At 62.0% G+C, this 13,704-nt stretch overlaps 1 protein-coding gene across 1 annotated transcript; it reads left to right on the forward strand.

The window, feature by feature from the left end:
• The first annotated feature begins 26 nt into the window (after positions 1 to 26).
• Positions 27 to 13,244, forward strand: RCC2 (regulator of chromosome condensation 2). The gene is made up of 13 exons (XM_082328725.1): positions 27 to 148; positions 2,582 to 2,925; positions 7,160 to 7,253; positions 8,529 to 8,672; positions 8,780 to 8,911; positions 9,017 to 9,105; positions 9,393 to 9,507; positions 9,771 to 9,937; positions 10,874 to 11,054; positions 11,144 to 11,249; positions 11,368 to 11,440; positions 11,557 to 11,634; positions 12,260 to 13,244. Exons 2-13 carry the CDS (start codon positions 2,587 to 2,589, stop codon positions 12,362 to 12,364), a joined length of 1,623 nt encoding a protein of 540 aa, XP_082184851.1. The 5' UTR covers positions 27 to 148; positions 2,582 to 2,586; the 3' UTR covers positions 12,365 to 13,244.
• The last annotated feature ends 460 nt before the right edge of the window (positions 13,245 to 13,704 follow it).

Raw genomic sequence — 13,704 nt, forward strand, 5'->3', positions numbered from 1 at the left:
GGCGCTAAGGGAGGAAAGGGAAAAAAAAAAAAAAAGAGAGAAAAAAAAAATTACCTCCTTTTTTCTGCAACAGGAAACACCACCAAAAATATTGCAAAGGCCCCGAGTTGTTGCTTTCTTTATGCTGCACCCTTCGCCCTAAAATCAGGTTTGCAACCGGGGGGGGGGGAGGCAGGGAATGGGGGGGGGGGAGGAGGGGAAAGGGGGAGGGGGGGGCTTAAAAAGCCTTAAAAAAAAAAAAGAAAAGGAGCAGGCAGGCGGATCCACGTGGGTTCCCGGGGGCAGACAGAGATGCCATTGTTCAGCGGCGAGAATAGAGGGGAAATTAAAAAAAAAGGGGGGGCAGATGGAGGGAGAGGGATGGGGGGGCAGCCACGCGGGGGCTGGGGGTTTTATTGCACACCCCTCCCCCAAATATCATCCCCCCCCCAACAAGAAAGAACCCCCCCAGAAATTAAGCAACTAAAAAGGCCGGCGGTGGCAGGGGCGCAGGCGGGGCCCCCCCAGCGCAGGGGGGGTGCGGGGGGGTCCCCAACCCCCCGTGCACTTCCCTGGGGGGGGGCTTTTGTCTCCGGGCCGGTTTCTTGCCGTGCAACTCCCCCCCCGGGTTGTGAATCCCCCCCCCCCCCTTTGCGAATCGTCCCTTTGCACCCCCCCCCTTGAGCCCCCCCCCCCCCCCCCCCCCCCCCCCCCCCCCCCCCCCCCCCCCCCCCCCTTTACATCCGCCTTTACACCCCCCGTTTGCAGCCCCCCTTTGCAAAGTCTCTTTGCACTCCCCCCGTGCACCCCCACAAACCCCCCTTTGCACCCCCATCTGCAAATCGCCCCTTTCCAACGCCCCCGCAACCCCTCTCCGCAAACCTCCTCTTTGCACCCCCCCTTTGCAACCCTGCTCTTTGCAAATCGTTCCTTTGCACCCCCACTTTTGCGCATCCCCCCTTTGCAAATCGTCCTTTTGCATCCCCTTTGCACCCCACTTTTGCACCGCCCCTTTGCACCCCCCCTTTACAACTCCCCCTTGCAACCCACTTTTGCAACCCCCCCCTTGCAAATCCCCCTTTGCAACCCCCTCTTTGTAACCCACTGTTGCAACCCCCCCCTTTGCAAATCCCCCCTTTGCACCCCTTTTGCAACCCCCCTTTGCAACCCCCTCTTTGTAACCCACTTTTGTAACCTCCCTTTGCACCCCACTATTGCAACCCCCCCTTTGCAAATCGCCCCTTTGCAGCCCCTTTGCAACCCCCTTTGTAACCCCCTTTTGAACCCCCCCTTTGCAAACCCTCCCTTTGCACCCCCCTTTGCACCCCACTTTTACAACCCCCCCTTTGCAAATCCCCCCTTTGCAGCCCTTTTGCCACCCCCCTTTGCACCCCCCTCTTTGTAACCCCCTTTTGTAACCCTCCCTTTGCACCCCCCTTTTGCACCCCCCCGCACCCCACTTTTGCAACCCCCCCTTTGCACCCCCTTACACCCCACTTTTGCACCCCACTTTTGCAAACCCCTCCTTTGCACCCCACTTTTACAACCCCCCCTTTGCAAATCCCCCCTTTGCAGCCCTTTTGCCACCCCCCTTTGCACCCCCCTCTTTGTAACCCCCTTTTGTAAACCCCCCTTTGCAAGCCCTCCCTTTGCACCCCACTTTTGCACCCCACTTTTGCAAACCCCCCCCTTTGCACCCCTTTTGCAACCCCCCTTTGCACCCCCCCCTTTATAACCCCCCCTTTGCAAACCCTCCCTTTGCACCCCCCCTTTGCACCCCACTTTTGCAAACCCCCCCTTTGCAAATCCTCCCTTTGCAGCCCCTTTGCAACCCCCTCTTTGCAAACCCTCCCTTTGCAGCCCACTTTTGCACCCCACTTTTGCAAACCCCCCCTTTGCAAATCCCCCCTTTGCAGCCCTTTTGCAACCCCCCTTTGCACCCCCCCCTTTGTACCCCCCCTCTTTGTAACCCCCCCTTTGCAAACCCTCCCTTTGCACCCCCCTTTGCACCCCACTTTTGCAACCCCCCCTTTGCACCCCTCCTTACACCCCACTTTTGCACCCCACTTTTGCAAACCCCCCCTTTGCAAATCCCCCCTTTGCAGCCCTTTTGCAACCCCCCTTTGCACCCCCCCTTTGCACCCCCCCCTTTGTAACCCCCCCTTTGCAAACCCTCGCTTTGCACCCCCCCTTTGCACCCCACTTTTGCAAACCTCCCCTTTGCACCCCACTTTTACAACCCCCCCCTTTGCAAATCCCCCCTTTGCAGCCCTTTTGCAACCCCCCTTTGCCCCCCCCCTTTGTAACCCCCTTTGCAACCCCCCCTTTGCACCCCCCCTTTGCACCCCCCGTTTGCACCCCCCCTTTGCACCCCACTTTTACAACCCCCCCTTTGCAAATCCCCCCTTTGCAGCCCTTTTGCACCCCCCCCTTTGCACCCCCCTTTGCACCCCCGCCGGACCCCACTTTTGCCCCCCGCCCCCTTCCACTCTCTCCAAGAGCAGCCGGGGGGTCGCCCCCTGCCCCGCACCCCCCCCAGCCCCTCGTGTCCCCCCGCCCCGGGGCGGGCGGGTGACGGCGGCGCTCCCGTCCCCGTCCCCAGACGCCATGCCCCGGAGGAAGGCGGCGGGGCCGCCCTGGGACGCGGGCCCGGGCAACGGGGCGGCGGCGGCGGCGGCGGCGGCGGGGCGGCGGCGGAGGAGGCCCGGCCCGGCCGCGGCGCCGGCGGGCGGGAGGCGGAGGCCGCGACCGGAGCGCGGCGGCGGCGGCGGCAGCAGCGGGGGAAGCAGCGAGGAGGAGGCGCCGCGGGAGCGGCGGCCGCGGGACGGCAGCCCCGGCGGGAGGCGGCCGGGCCGGCCCGGGGCGGGCGGCGGCGGGGCGGCGGGAGCGGCGGCCCGGGGACAGAGCCTCGTCATCTGCGAGCCCGAGCACAGCAAGGAGCGCATCGTGAGCGGGGCGGCGGGAGGGCGGCCCCCGCACCCCCCTTTGTACCCCCCCACACCCCCACTTTGTACCCCCCCTACCCCCCTGCACCCCCCTTTGTACCCCCCTTTGTACCCCCCGCGCCCCCCCGCACCCCCCTTTGTACCCCCCGCACCCCACTTTGTACCCCCCTTTGTACCCCCCCCACCCCGCCGCACCCCCCTTTGTACCCTCCGCACCCCCTCGCATCCCCCTTTGTACCCCCCACACCCCCACTTTGTACCCCCCACCCCCCTCCGCACCCCCACTTTGTACCCCCCTGTACCCCTAATGCATCCCCACATTGTACCCCCTAATGCACCCCCATATTGCACTCACTAACACCCCCCCCCACTGCACCCCCCATTGTACCCCCCACTGCACCCCCTTTTGCACCCCCCCTTTGCACCCCCCCGTTGCCCCCCCCGTTGCACCCCCTTACTGCACTCCCCTAATGCACCCCCCGTTGCCCCCACTAACGCACCCCGTTGCACCCCCGCATCGCAGCCCCCAGCGTACCCCCAACGGCATCCCTCCTTGCACCCCCACACCACCCCATCGCACCCCCTTAACGCACCCCCTTAACGCCCCCAGTACCCCATCATTGCACCCCTTCCCTGCACCCCAGTGCACCCCAATACCGCGGCGCTCCATTGCGCTCCCCTAACGCCCCCCTTAACGCCCCCTTCACCGCATGCCCGGCCCCCAAGCGGCCCCCCCAAAGTCGCACCCCCCTTTTTGCACCCCATAACGTGGCTCCCACATTGCCCCCCCTTCCCGAGCCCCTTAACTGCCCCCCAAAAACTCCCGCCCCATTTGCACCCCTAAATTGCTCCCCGGCTCCGTCCCCATAATATAAACCCCAAACTGGGGCCCCCCTTTTCCAGCCGCACGCCCCCCCTTTTTGCCCTGACCCCCTTCTGGGTGGGGTTGCTGGGATTGACCCGTTTGGGGGGGGGGTTGGCTTTTGGGGGGATCTTTAACCCCGGGCAGCGGTGAGAAACGCCCAGATCCGAGATTGGGGTGCTCCAGCGGGACCCCCCGCCCCGCCCCGCCCCCCCTTTGCATCGCTCCCGGTTTCCCCCTCTTTTGGGGTGAGAAGCCACCCCCCCGCAGCCCCCCACATCCCCCTGCAGCCCCCCACAGGCCCCCGCTCCCCCCGCAGCCCCCCGCTCCCCCTGCAGCCCCCCCCAGCCCCCCGCTCCCCCCGCTCCCCCTGCAGCCCCCCACAGCCCCCCGCAGCCCCCCGCTCCCCCTGCAGCCCCCCGCAGCCCCCCGCAGCCCCCCGCTCCCCCCGCTCCCCCTGCAGCCCCCCCAGCCCCCCGCAGCCCCCCGCTCCCCCTGCAGCCCCCCGCAGCCCCCTGCAGCCCCCCGCTCCCCCCGCTCCCCCTGCAGCCCCCCGCAGCCCCCCGCAGCCCCCCGCTCCCCCTGCAGCCCCCCCCAGCCCCCCGCAGCCCCCTGCAGCCCCCCGCTCCCCCTGCAGCCCCCCGCAGCCCTCCGCAGCCCCCCGCTCCCCCGCAGCCCCCCACAGCCCCCCGCAGCCCCCTGCAGCCCCCCGCAGCCCCCCGCTCCCCCTGCAGCCCCCCGCAGCCCCCCGCTCCCCCTGCAGCCCCCCACAGGCCCCCGCTCCCCCCGCAGCCCCCCGCTCCCCCTGCAGCCCCCCGCAGCCCCCCCAGCCCCCCGCTCCCCCTGCAGCCCCCCGCAGCCCCCCGCTCCCCCTGCAGCCCCCCGCAGCCCCCCGCATCTCCCCGCAGCCCCCCGCTCCCCCTGCAGCCCCCCGCAGCCCCCCCAGCCCCCCGCTCCCCCTGCAGCCCCCCGCAGCCCCCCGCAGCCCCCCGCTCCCCCTGCAGCCCCCCACTCCCCCCGCAGCCCCCCGCAGCCCCCTGCTCCCCCCGCTCCCCCCACAGCCCCCCACTCCCCCCCGCGCAGCCCCCCCACAGCCCCCCCGCTCCCCCTGCAGCCCCCCCCAGCCCCCCGCAGCCCCCTGCAGCCCCCCGCTCCCCCTGCAGCCCCCCGCAGCCCCCCCAGCCCCCCGCTCCCCTTGCAGCCCCCCGCAGCCCTCCGCAGCCCCCCGCTCCCCCCCCCGCAGCCCCCCACAGCCCCCCGCAGCCCCCTGCAGCCCCCCGCAGCCCCCCGCTCCCCCTGCAGCCCCCCACAGGCCCCCGCTCCCCTGCAGCCCCCCCCAGCCCCCCGCATCTCCCCACAGCCCCCTGCTCCCCCTGCAGCCCCCCACTCCCCCCGCAGCCCCCCGCAGCCCCCTGCTCCCCCCCGCTCCCCCCACAGCCCCCCACCTCCCCCCCGCTCCCCCTGCAGCCCCCCGCAGCCCCCCCACAGCCCCCCGCTCCCCCTGCAGGCCCCCCCCAGCCCCCGCAGCCCCCTGCAGCCCCCCGCTCCCCCTGCAGCCCCCCGCAGCCCCTCCGCAGCCCCCCGCTCCCCCGCAGCCCCCCACAGCCCCCCGCTCCCCCTGCAGCCCCCCCCAGCCCCCCGCAGCCCCCTGCAGCCCCCCGCTCCTCCCCCTGCAGCCCCCCGCAGCCCCCCGCTCCCCCTGCAGCCCCCCACAGGCCCCCCGCTCCCCCCGCAGCCCCCCGCTCCCCCTGCAGCCCCCCGCAGCCCCCCCAGCCCCCCGCTCCCCCCGCTCCCCCTGCAGCCCCCCGCAGCCCCCCGCATCTCCCCGCAGCCCCCCGCTCCCCCTGCAGCCCCCCACTCCCCCCCGCTCCCCCTGCAGCCCCCCGCAGCCCCCCCCACAGCCCCCCGCTCATGCCCCCCTCCCCCCGCTCCCCCTGCAGCCCCCCGCAGCCCCCCCACAGCCCCCCCGCTCCCCCTGCAGCCCCCCCGCAGCCCCCCGCATCTCCCCCCAGCCCCTCCGTCCCCCCGCTCCCCCCGCTCAGTTCGGGGGCCCTGCCGCGCTCGGCCGGGGGGAGGGGAAGAGCAGGGGGGCGCTTGCTGCGGGGTCCCCTCCGGGGTGCGCGGGAGCCAGTGTCCCCCCCCGCGTCCCCTGCATCCCCGATGTGCCCCCGTATCCCCACGGTCCCCATGTCCCCGATGTCCCCCACGTCCCTGATGTCCCCCACGTCCCTGATGTCCCCCATGTCCCCAACGTCCCTCATGTCCCCCACATCCCCTGCGTCCCTGATGTCCCCCATGTTCCCCCGGGTCCCCCATGTCCCTCGTGTCCCTGATGTCCGCGATGTCCCCCACATCCCCAATGTCCCCCATGTCCCCGATGTGCCAGATGTCCCCCACGTCCCTGACGTCCCCAATGTCCCCCACGTCCCCCATGTCCCTGATGTGCCCGATGTCCCCCACGTCCCCAACGTCGCTCACATCCCCGATGTCCCCCACATCCCCAATGTCCCCCATGTCCCCGACATCCTCCACATCCCCGATGTCCCCCATGTCCCCCACATCCCCAATGTCCCCCACGTCCCCGATGTCCCCCACGTCCCCGATGTGCCAGATGTCCCCCACATCCCCGATGTCCCCCACGTCCCCGATGTGCCAGATGTCCCCCACATCCCCGATGTCCCCCACGTTCCCGATGTGCCAGATGTCCCCCACATCCCCAATGTCCCCCACGTCCCCGATGTCCCCCACGTCCCCCCACATCCCCCATGTCCCTGATGTGCCAGATGTCCCCCACATCCCCCATGTCCCCCACATCCCCCACGTCCCCGATGTCCCCCATGTCCCTGATGTCCCCCACGTCCCCCACATCCCCTATGTCCCCCACGTCCCCAATGTCCCCCACATCCCCCCACATCCCCTATGTCCCCCAGGTCCTTGATGTCCCCCACGTCCCCCACATCCCCGATGTCCCCCACGTCCTCGATGTCCCCCCACGTCCCCCACATCCCCGATGTCCCCCACGTCCCCCATGTCCCCTACATCCCCCACATCCCCGATGTCCCCCACGTCCCCCACATCCCCCATGTCCCCCATGTCCCCATGTCCCCTATGTCCCCCACATCCCCCATGTCCCCCACGTCCCCCATGTCCCCTACGTCCCCCACATCCCCCATGTCCCCCCACGTCCCCCACATCCCCGATGTCCCCCGCGTCCCCGATGTCCCCTATGTCCCCCACATCCCCCATGTCCCCCACATCCCCCACGTCCCCGATGTCCCCCACATCCCCCACGTCCCCCACGTCCCCCACATCCCCGATGTCCCCCGCGTCCCCGATGTCCCCAGCCCGCTGACGGTGCCCCCGCTCCTTGCAGAAACTGGAGGGCTCCAAGTGCCGGGGGCAGCTCCTCATCTTCGGGGCCACCAACTGGGACCTGATCGGCCGCAAAGAAGTGCCTAAGCAGCAAGGTGAGGGGCGCGGGGCTCCCGCCCAGCGAAGCGCCCGCTCCGCTCTCGGCGCGCACGCTCAGCCCTGCTCTTCTCCTTGTTTTTACGGAGTTATAGTTCTTTTTTTTTTTTTTTAATTAATATTTTTGAGGCTTTTTTTTAAACCAGTTGCATGTCGTAATCTGGGAGGGGGGGGGTGCGCCCGGCCTCCTGCGACGCAAGATAAACGCGCTGCTTAGTTTTTATGGATTTATATTTTAGATGATGTATTATTTTTAGATTTTAATTCATTTTCCTACTGATTTTTACGCATTTATATTTAATTAATTAATACTGGGGGGGCACGGTTGCGTATTGTGATCTGGGCCGGAACTTGGGGTACGGGGCGCGCCGGATCTCCTGCAACGCAAAATAAAGGCATTGCTTAGTTTTTATGCCTTTATATTTAACTCCTTATTTCTGCTTATTTTTTATACATACACATTTCATTATTTTTTAATTAATATTTTTGGAGGGTGGCTTTTTTTTACAGTTGCATCTTGTAATCTGGGCCAGATGTCCCCCACGTCCCCGATGTCCCCCATGTCCCCGATGTCCCCCACGTCCCGCAAAGCACAATAAATGCGCTGCTTACTTTTTGTGCCTTTATATTAAATTAATTTTATTCCTGCTTACTTTTAATGCATATATATTTCATTAATTTTTTCATTAATTAATTTGGGGAGGGGTTACAGTTGCATATCGTAATCTGGGCCAGACCTTGGGGTGCGCTGCATCGCCCGCGGAGCAAAGCACAATAAATGCGCTGCTTGCTTTTTATGCCTTTATACTAAATTAATTTTATTCCTGCTTATTTTTAATGCATTTATAGTTCATTAATTATTTTAATTCATTAAGGGGGGGGGAAGTTACAGTTGCATATCGTAATCTGGGCCAGACCTTGGGGTGCGCTGCATCGCCCGCGGAGCAAAATAAATGCGCTGCCTATTTTTAGGCATTTATATTTCATTATATCGTCTGCTTATTTTTAATGCATTTATATTTAATTAATTCTTTTAATTAACTACTTAGGGGAGGGGTTACAGTTGCATATCGTAATCTGGGCCAGACCTTGGGGTGCGCTGGATCGCCCGCAAAGCACAATAAACGCGCTGCTTACTTTTTATGCATTTATATTAAATTAATTTTATTCCTGCTTGGGTTTAATGCATTTATATTGAAGGAATTTTTTAATGAATTAATTTTTTTTTCCCTTTTTTTATTTTTTTCCCCTTTTTTTATTTTTTTGCCCTACAGTTGCATACCGGAATCTGGGCCAGAACCTGTGGGGGCCGCACAGGTACGGGTGTCTCTCAGGTATTCAGGTGCGGAGCGTGGTGTCGGGACCCTGCGCCGCCCACAGCCTGCTCATCACCGCCGAGGGCAAGCTCTGGAGCTGGGGTGAGCGACGGGGCGGGGGGGGCAGCACCCCAAAAAACCCCCGCCGCGCTGCCGGGAGGCTCCGTCCTCCCCGTTTTGCTGCAAAAAATGCTGATTTTGGGGGCTAGGGCGCAATGAAAAAGGGCAGCTGGGCCACGGGGACACGAAGCGGGTGGAAGCCCCGAAGCTCATCGAGGTGCTGGGGGGCGAAGCCATCGTGCTGGCAGCCTGCGGCCGCAACCACACGCTGGCGCTTACAGGTACCGGGGCGGGGGGAAAAAACCTCACATTTGGGGCAAATTGTCGAAAATCGGCCCGTTTTGCCCCGTCTCACCCTTTTTTTTTTTGTTGCGTGCGTGTTGTAGAGAGCGGCTCGGTGTTCGCCTTCGGGGAGAATAAAATGGGGCAGCTGGGGCTGGGGAACCAGACCGACGCCGTGCCCAGCCCTACGCAGGTATCGCCGCTCCTTTCTGTGCCTCCCCTCCTGGGTTTTGGGGGAAAAACCAGCAGATTTGGGGGTTTCTCACCGAAAAAAAATCCCTAGCAGAGCCCAAACCCCTTTAGGATGCAAGCGCATCCTTCTCGGGGAGGGATTCCTTTGCAGCTGCAGTGGGAAAATAAAATGCAAGAATTGCAAATAAAACCCCAGATTTGAGGATTTGGGGGTTTCCCCCTGGGAAATTCAGTTTTTTACCTTTTTTCTCCCTTTTTTTTTAACCCCTTTTTCCGCTTCTCCTGCAGATCATGTACAACGGGCAGCCCATCACCAAACTGGCCTGCGGGGCCGAGTTCAGCATGATCATGGATTGCAAAGGAAACCTCTACTCCTTTGGGTGCCCCGAGTACGGGCAGCTGGGTACGCCGCTGGTTTGGGGTGCTTTGCTAAAATTTGGAGCTCTCATGGGCTTGAGGGGAGGGGGGAAGAAAAAATTCCCTGCCTCAGTTTCCCCATCTGGGCACCCAAAGCACCCCCCCCCTTCACCTCCAGCAAAAATAGCAGGGTGGGAGCTGCAACTAAAAAGGGGGTTGCAGGAGGAGAGGGGATTTCTGCAGCTGGCTTGGAAATAACGGGGTGCGGGGTGGGGGACAGCCCGTTTTCATCCCGGTGTCCATCCGCAGGGCATAATTCGGATGGGAAATTCATCGCCCGGGCGCAGCGGATAGAGTACGACTGCGAGCTGGTGCCGCGCCGCGTGGCCATCTTCATCGAGAAGACCAAAGATGGGCAGATCCTGCCCGTCCCCAACGTGGTGGTGCGGGACGTGGCCTGCGGGGCCAACCACACGGTACGGGGGAGCGATTGCCTTTAGCCGCAGATACCTGCAGCCTGCGTTAATTTTGCAGCATGCATTGAAGGGTAAATGTTTGCAGGAGCATTAAGGATAAGATTTGCAGCATGCATTGAAGGGTAAATGTTTGCAGGAGCATTAAGGATAAGATTTGCAGCATGCATTGAAGGGTAGATGTTTGCAGAGTGCATGTAAGGACAAATGTTTGCAGGGTGCATGTAAGCCTAGAGAATCGTAGCATGCATTTTAGGATAAATACTTGCAGCGTGCATGTAAGGATAGAGTTTTGCAGTGTGCATGTAAGGATGAAGATTTGCAGTGTGCCTTTGAGGATAAAAACTTGGAGCGTGTCTTTAAGGATAAAAACTTGGAGGGTACATGTGAGGATAGAGATCCGCAGCATGCATTTAAGGATTGAAATTTGCAGCATGCGTACAAGGATATATATTTGCAGCGTGCATTTAAAGGTCAAGATTTGCAGCATGCATTTAAAGGTCAAGATTTGCAGCATGCATTTAAAGGTAAAGGTTTGCAGCATGCATGTAAGTAGAGAGATTTGCAGTGTGCATATAGGGATAGATACTTGCAGCGTGCATTTAAGGATCGAGATTTGCAGCATACATTTTAGGATAGAGGTTTGCAGTGTGCTTATCAGGATCAGTATCTGCAGAGCGTGTTTAAGGATAAATACTTGCAGGGCGCATTTAAGGCTAAAGATTTGCAGAGTGCATTTAAGGACAAAGATTTGCAGCATGCATTTAAGGCTGAAGATTTGCAGGGTGCGTTTAAGGACAGAGATTTGCAGGGTGCATTTAGCATTTGCAATACGCACTGCAATCGATGCCGTTTCTTGTGGCTGCTGCGGCTTTCCCTGCGCGGAGCTGGTCGGGTCTCAGCTGCTGATGGTTGGGGGGGACGTTTCTCCATCCCCAGCTCGTCCTGGACTCGCAGAAGCGCGTTTTCTCCTGGGGGTTCGGGGGTTACGGGCGGCTGGGCCACGCCGAGCAGAAGGACGAGATGGTGCCTCGGCTGGTCAAGCTCTTCGACTTCCCGGGGCGCGGGGCGGCGCAGATCTACGCCGGCTACACGTGCTCCTTCGCCGTCAGCGAGACAGGTCGGGATTTGGAGGCCTTCGAGGAAGCGCACGGTGATGTGGGGTGTCGGGGGGTGCCGGAGCTTGACGGGCAATGTCGGGCTTTGCAGGCGGGTTGTTTTTTTGGGGTGCCACCAACACCTCCCGGGAGTCCACCATGTACCCCAAAGCCGTGCAGGACCTCTGCGGCTGGAAAATCCGCAGCCTGGCCTGTGGGTAAGTCCAAGCCCCCCCCCCAAAAAAACCCACCCCAATATCCTGGTTTTTTGGGGTGCAGCCGCCCGCGAGGCGGCCAGGGGGACGCAGGGTCACCCTGCCTTGCACCCCGCTGCAGGAAGAGCAGCATCATCGTGGCGGCGGATGAGAGCACCATCAGCTGGGGTCCCTCGCCCACCTTCGGGGAACTGGTAAGAAGGGATTTACCGGGGACCCCCAACCCCTTGACACCCCAAAACCACCCCCTCCAGCCGCTAGCGGGAGGGACGGGCTGCTTCTCACCCCCTCCGTGGGGTGCACTTGGCAGGGCTACGGGGACCACAAGCCCAAATCCTCAACGGCCGCTCAAGAGGTGAAGACCCTGGATGGGATCTACACAGAGCAGGTGAGCGGGGGGCCCCGCCGGAGGAGGCTGCAGGGAGGGCACGTGGACTCCCCCTTAAATAAATACGGTGGCTGAGGCCATACAGAACTCATCACACTCATGGGATGCTGGAGGGAGGGCGTGTGGACCCCCCCTGTTGAAATAAGTACAGTGGCTGGGGCCGTGCACAACTCATCACACCCACGGGATGCTGGTGGGAGGGTGCGTGCCCCCCCCCCACTTAAAGAAAGATGGTGGCTGGGGCCGTACACAACTCATCACACCCATGGGATGCGGGAGGGAGGGCGTGTGGACCCCTCCCTTGAAATAAATACAGTAGCTGAGGCCGTATGTAACTCATCACACCCATGGGATGCTGGTGGGAGGGTGCATGGCCCCCCCCTCCGCTTAAAGAAAGGTGGTGGCTGGGGCTGTGCACAACTCATCACACCCATGGGATGCTGGAGGGAGGGCGTGTGGACCCCCCCCCCTTGAAATAAATACAGTGGCTGAGGCCGTACAGAACTCATCACACCCATGGGATGCTCAAACACGGCCCTGGACAAAAGCGGGGGGGGGGGAAACCAGCGGGGAACAAGGTGCCTGGCCCCCGTGCCTCAGTTTCCCCCCTCTGCCCTCATCGCAGGTGGCCATGGGCTACGCCCACTCGCTGGTGATCGCCCGCGACGAGACCGACGCCGAAAAAGAGAAGCTCCGCAAGCTGCCGGAATACAACCCCCGCACCCTCTGAGGGGCTCCCCCCGCCGGGGCCCCCCCAAACCCCGCTTTTCCAAGCCAGCCGCGGGTTTCACTCCCTGTTCTCCCATTTCCAAAGCCCGGGGGGGGGGGGGGTGTGTTTCTTTCCGCTCCCCCCGGGGCTTTTTGAGTTCCCGACCGTAGCAGGACCTTTCGGCACATCCAGGCTTCTTTTTTGGGGGGTTATTTTTGGGTTTTTTTAATTATTTTAATTTTATTTGTATTTTTCTGCATCGCTTTTTCTTATTTCCCCTTTTCCCAGCCACAAATATTCCCGGCCGCGGGCTCGGGGTAAAACAGGGGACCTGAAGAGCTGCGAAAACACTTCTTTTTCCCCAATATTCCAATTTTTTGGCATTTTTCCCAAATACCCCCCACTTCGCGTGCGATAATTTCAGGGGGTCCCCCCCCGGCACCCCTTTTTTCCGGAGGGATTCAGGAGAAGGATGGCATCCCGCCTCCCCCAGCAGCATTTTGGGGCTCCCCTCGCCCACCCCAGGGAGATCTCAGGTATGAAGGGGGGAGCCCTAAAGCCTCGCGTACGCTTTTTTTCGGGTTTTTTTGGCGTTATTCTTCATTTCTTGGCATTTTTTCCGTCATTTTTCCCTGTCCCCGCCTGGGAGCAGCCCAAAGCCCCTCCTGCGACGCTGTGCACTGTGCTGGAGAATCGAGGTGCCTTTTCGAGCAGAGCCCGGCTCTGCCTCCCCGCAACCCAAGCGTGATGATTTTTTTTTGTTTGTTTGTTTGTTTATTTTTAATTATTATTATTATTATTTTTGAATTTTTAGGGTTTCTTTTTGAATTTTGTTGTTGTTTTGGAAGCCCGACGGGTTGCGCTGGGTGCTCGGGGGCGGCGTTCGCCGCGTTCGCGCCCGTTCGGGGAGCTCCACGGTAAAAAATACAGGGGGGGTTGGGTTTTTGGGGGTTGGTTTTTTTTTTTTCCTTTGGGGTTGGGGGTTATTTGGGGGGATTTTTTGGGGGTGTGTTAGAACGCAAATATCCAGGGCAGGGAGAGCAGCTGGGCGGAAAAGTCCAATATTCCACTTTTTTAGCAATATTCATTTTTTGGGGGGGTTGCGGCACGAGCGGCTGCCGCGGCCCCAATAAAATAGAGTGGAGAAATCACCAAAAACCTGCTTTTACCCCCCAAAAAAAGCATCATTTTGGGTCATCCGGCCGCCAGCAATGTCTTTTTTAGCCTGATTAAACTTCTCCCCCCTCGGCCGCCGGCGAGCGAAGGAGAAGGTGGTGGGAAACCCGGCGGCTCTCGGAAGGCCTCGTCCCGCGGCCGCGCGGGTCCCGGGGTAGCGCCGCGAGCGTCGGCCTCGCCGCGGT

The sequence above is a fragment of the Platalea leucorodia genome (assembly GCF_965183815.1).
Source record: "Platalea leucorodia genome assembly, chromosome: 17".
In the NCBI taxonomy this organism is placed as follows: Eukaryota; Metazoa; Chordata; class Aves; order Pelecaniformes; family Threskiornithidae; genus Platalea; species Platalea leucorodia.

What these genes read in the sequence shown, in the direction of transcription:
- RCC2 (XM_082328725.1), top strand. Translation starts at nt 2,587, where the DNA reads ATGCCCCGGAGGAAGGCGGCGGGGCCGCCCTGGGACGCGGGCCCGGGC. An exon ending in CCACACGCTGGCGCTTACAG is followed by an intron (nt 8,912 to 9,016) that starts GTACCGGGGCGG and finishes TGCGTGTTGTAG; the next exon opens with AGAGCGGCTCGGTGTTCGCC. An exon ending in ATGGGATCTACACAGAGCAG is followed by an intron (nt 11,635 to 12,259) that starts GTGAGCGGGGGG and finishes CCCTCATCGCAG; the next exon opens with GTGGCCATGGGCTACGCCCA.